We start from the raw sequence: 3,627 nt of genomic DNA, 5'->3' as shown, positions 1-3,627 counted from the left end.
ACACACACATATATATATTTATATATATATATATTGTATGCGGTTGTCCCGTTCCTCATACAGGTCTGGGAGATGGCGTGTCTGAGTGGGTTTCATATGGGCCGAGAAGTGTCTAAGGTCATGGTACAACGACAGTCTGGCGCTGTGTTCTTCACAGGCGCTACTGCATCGCTCAGAGGCGGCTCGGGCTTCTCCGCTTTCTCAGGTAGGTCGCCTACAAACTGAACAACGTTATAACTTGCCTCATAACCAAGGCCGCTGATCATTGTGAAAACGTTATACGCCGTATATCACCGAGGCACATCTCGTTCGTTAGTTTTTCTCCGTGTAAGTTGTAGGTAAAATATCACTGGCAGTGTCTGGTGAGGGCTCAATTTATAACAGAATGACACCATATGTAGAGGTGTAGTTTAGATTAGTCTACCAGGGGACTATCAATTGCAAAGTCGAAGTCCGATGCTTGTCGGCTGCTATCATTATGTGCCGCTGAGAGTTTTGCCCTGTGACCTATAGAGTTTAGGGATTTTAAAGTTTTAGGGTTTATTGTCGCCGTGTGACCTATGCGGAACGAAAGCGTCGTATCACACACAAGTAATCTTTTCTGCTGCATGCAGTACACTGTTCTTTACCGGTAATCATTTGCAAGCGCCTCTCCTGGCACATCAACGAAGGTGCTCGTGTAGATATATAGCACTACTGAGATAAGGGGGATGCACGGATATATACTTACCTCAATGTCGTGTACGACTTGAACCGGGACAAACCGGGACAAGCACGCATATGTACGCACCTCAACTTATCACATTTCGTACATGTGCGTATTGACCACAGAACTCCGACATTGTGGTAATCGATAGAGTAGTGACATCACAGAGGACTTCGGTTGGATTTGACGTTGTTTGCATACAGCCATGAATAATGCACATTCCAGTTCGGTACATATCTGGAAGTTAAGCGTGTGGCTAATACACTTTGTTGACACTATGCTCTCTACGCAGTTCGGTACACAGCCAGAAGTGGAGCTTGTGTCTATTGCACTTTATTGACACCATGTTTTTCTGTACCACATCGTAGGAGCCAAGTTCGCTCTGCGCTCGCTGTCACAAAGCATGGCTCGGGAACTGCACCCCCAGGGCATACACGTGGCGCATGTAGGTATGTCATTTCGGTACGCACGTGGTCCCATGCGGGCTGGGGTTATTTACGTCTTCTGCGAGGCCTATTATTGCGTATGGTGTATGGTGAGTGACCAGTGTATTCAGGCCAGCTAGGTTTGCCAGTTTTCAGAATGAAATGATTGTCGCAGGGGATAAGACTTTTATATAGGATACTTTTTTTCTACTAAGTTGCGAAAAGTAAGCGAAATTACAGTTCTTAACCAGAAAAACGTAAAACCTGTGGAAAGCTATTACGCCCCAGAAAATCAGGTTGTTCAGTGTCCTGTCATATGTATCTGGCTCTGAATGGGTGTTTTATCGTGTGCTGATTTAGGTACCGAACTGTATTTAATGACAGACTGTTTCTATAAGAATTGATTTCGTCGTGGACTGTATGCATGCGGCTGTGTGGCTGTTGTCTCCATGGACAGAGTTTGTTTCCCCTAGAGTATGCTGAGTGTCAACGCTACTGTCACTCACTCATTACTGTTGTAGCGGGACAGGCACAAGTTATCCATGTATCCGCCTGGCGGGTAGTTGTGTTCATAGGTTAGATTTGTTGCCGTTGAAAGCTGGTGTGTGTATCATGGCCCCTGGAGTAATGACAATCCACTAGGGACTGAACGTGAATGTGGTATGAATTCAGTGGTCTTGCACATCGGATGTGAACGATTTCCGAATTAGGGATGTTTAGAATCGAAATGGTTGTAACTATAGGCTGCTTGACATCGCCTATGTACTGGAAAATATGTACACGTTGACGGTGAAAATATGTACACGTTGACGGTAACGCATACAGTAGCGGGCAAATACGTATTTTAAAATGTTGCTATATTAAGGCACTGCATATTTCCTTTTTCTAAGGGGGGGGAGGTTGTATCCCATGCTATCTCTACGCCCCTTCCGTGGCAATTGGGTAGGTGTTCTACAGTCTTAATGCGGTTGAATATAAGTTCAAAACTTATTATAGAAAGTGTGCGTAAGCGACGCGGGAAATGGCCTGTATTGACATACATGCCATATATCCGAAAGCGTTTAACGTTCAATGTCTAATAGTGCCCACAAAGAATGCGTCCGTGACGGGGGTAGTTGATTGGATCGGCATACTATCTATCATAAGATGTTAAACGTTTTCAGACGAGTAGTGACCACATTGAACTCGAATCTCGGACGGTGGTAATACCTGCGCTAGACCAAATCGTGGTCTGTGGGCGTACGTTTTTCGTTTTTGACCATGAACATGAAATGCCTTCAACTCTCGCAAGCTGTTGCGATGTCAAGGGAACGCACCACACCCGCATGATATTGGCGTACAACAAACATGAACATACTCTCAATTGGGTGTGTGCATATATTCGTTATTGCACAACTCGTGTAAACAAAAGTACATGACTCAAATGCGCCTGCAAGAGTGCTAATGTGAGCTACATCCATCTGTCCGAACACACACACACACACATATATATATATGTATATATATATATATATAGTCTGCGACGGTGCGATTGACACTCCCTGGATACAAGAGAACTTCAAGCACCTGGTGGACAAGGTTGGACCGGATGGTATAATGGATCCAGGTATGCGTATGCCACCAGATCATTTGTTGATGGCTGTAGTAATTAGACGGTCATAGTGTGTATCACGAATATAGAAAGAATATATGGAGAATATAGAGAGAGTACAAGAAATTGAGGAATATTACAGGGTCAATGCCCTGCGCAGCTGTAGCCTATGAGGGGTATACACTAATCAGTCAATTAGTTCATGTGTTTGATATGACATACCCCCGTTCGGACTTCTGGCGCGCAACCCTTATTATCGTGTGTACCTCGTCCCTGCCTCATGGCATGGTAGAATATGGTAATGATAAGTTCTACGGAGAGATTGTTAACCCGCCATTTCTGCAACGAAACGGGGCCTTTATTGAGCAAAGACATTACTTTCGTTCGGGGGCGTGTTTGTCGTAAAACTCCTCTACCGACTACTGCGAGACCGATCACTTGTAGGTACAACTTGGTGTCTGCAAGCGTTCTTCCTTGTATTAACTTTATAGTCCATCTTACTTTCTTAAACTTCATTATCCATCTTCCGTTTATGAACTTCATTATTCATCTGAAGATTTTCAACTTTATTATTCATCTTACGATCATTAACGTCATTATCCATCTTATGCGTTTCTCATATTCATTATTTAACTTACGTTTATTTGCTTTCATTGCCTTGATTTCTGCCGTATCAGACGCCGTCGCCGAGAACTACTGGCACCTGTACAACCAGCCCAAATGCGCCTGGACCCAAGAACTGGATATCCGCCCTTATATGGAGAAGTTCTGATGTTGCGGGTACATGTAGTTACGTATCACGATACTGAGTAGTGAAAATGGCCCAGACACTATTGAGAGCACACGCCGACAAATAGATGACTAGATGACTATTATGTATATATATATTTATATATGATATATAT

The 3,627-nt window shown here is 43.8% G+C and overlaps 1 protein-coding gene across 1 annotated transcript in view; it reads left to right on the top strand.

Annotated features, from left to right (window-relative positions):
- The window catches only part of SARC_03749 (hypothetical protein), a 7,698-nt gene extending 4,096 nt beyond the window's left edge, over positions 1 to 3,602 (top strand). Inside the window, exons 5-8 of the mRNA XM_014302442.1 lie at positions 64 to 205; positions 1,075 to 1,155; positions 2,648 to 2,737; positions 3,400 to 3,602. Of these exons, the coding sequence (XP_014157917.1) occupies positions 64 to 205; positions 1,075 to 1,155; positions 2,648 to 2,737; positions 3,400 to 3,494 (408 nt within the window). The 3' untranslated portion in view covers positions 3,495 to 3,602. The remainder of the gene's footprint in view (positions 1 to 63; positions 206 to 1,074; positions 1,156 to 2,647; positions 2,738 to 3,399) is intronic.
- Positions 3,603 to 3,627: the final 25 nt, after the last annotated feature.

The sequence above is a fragment of the Sphaeroforma arctica genome, assembly GCF_001186125.1.
Source record: "Sphaeroforma arctica JP610 unplaced genomic scaffold supercont1.198, whole genome shotgun sequence".
In the NCBI taxonomy this organism is placed as follows: Eukaryota; class Ichthyosporea; order Ichthyophonida; genus Sphaeroforma; species Sphaeroforma arctica.
The sequence above is the reverse complement of the archived record's forward strand: the minus strand, read 5'-3'. Positions and strand labels throughout refer to the sequence as shown.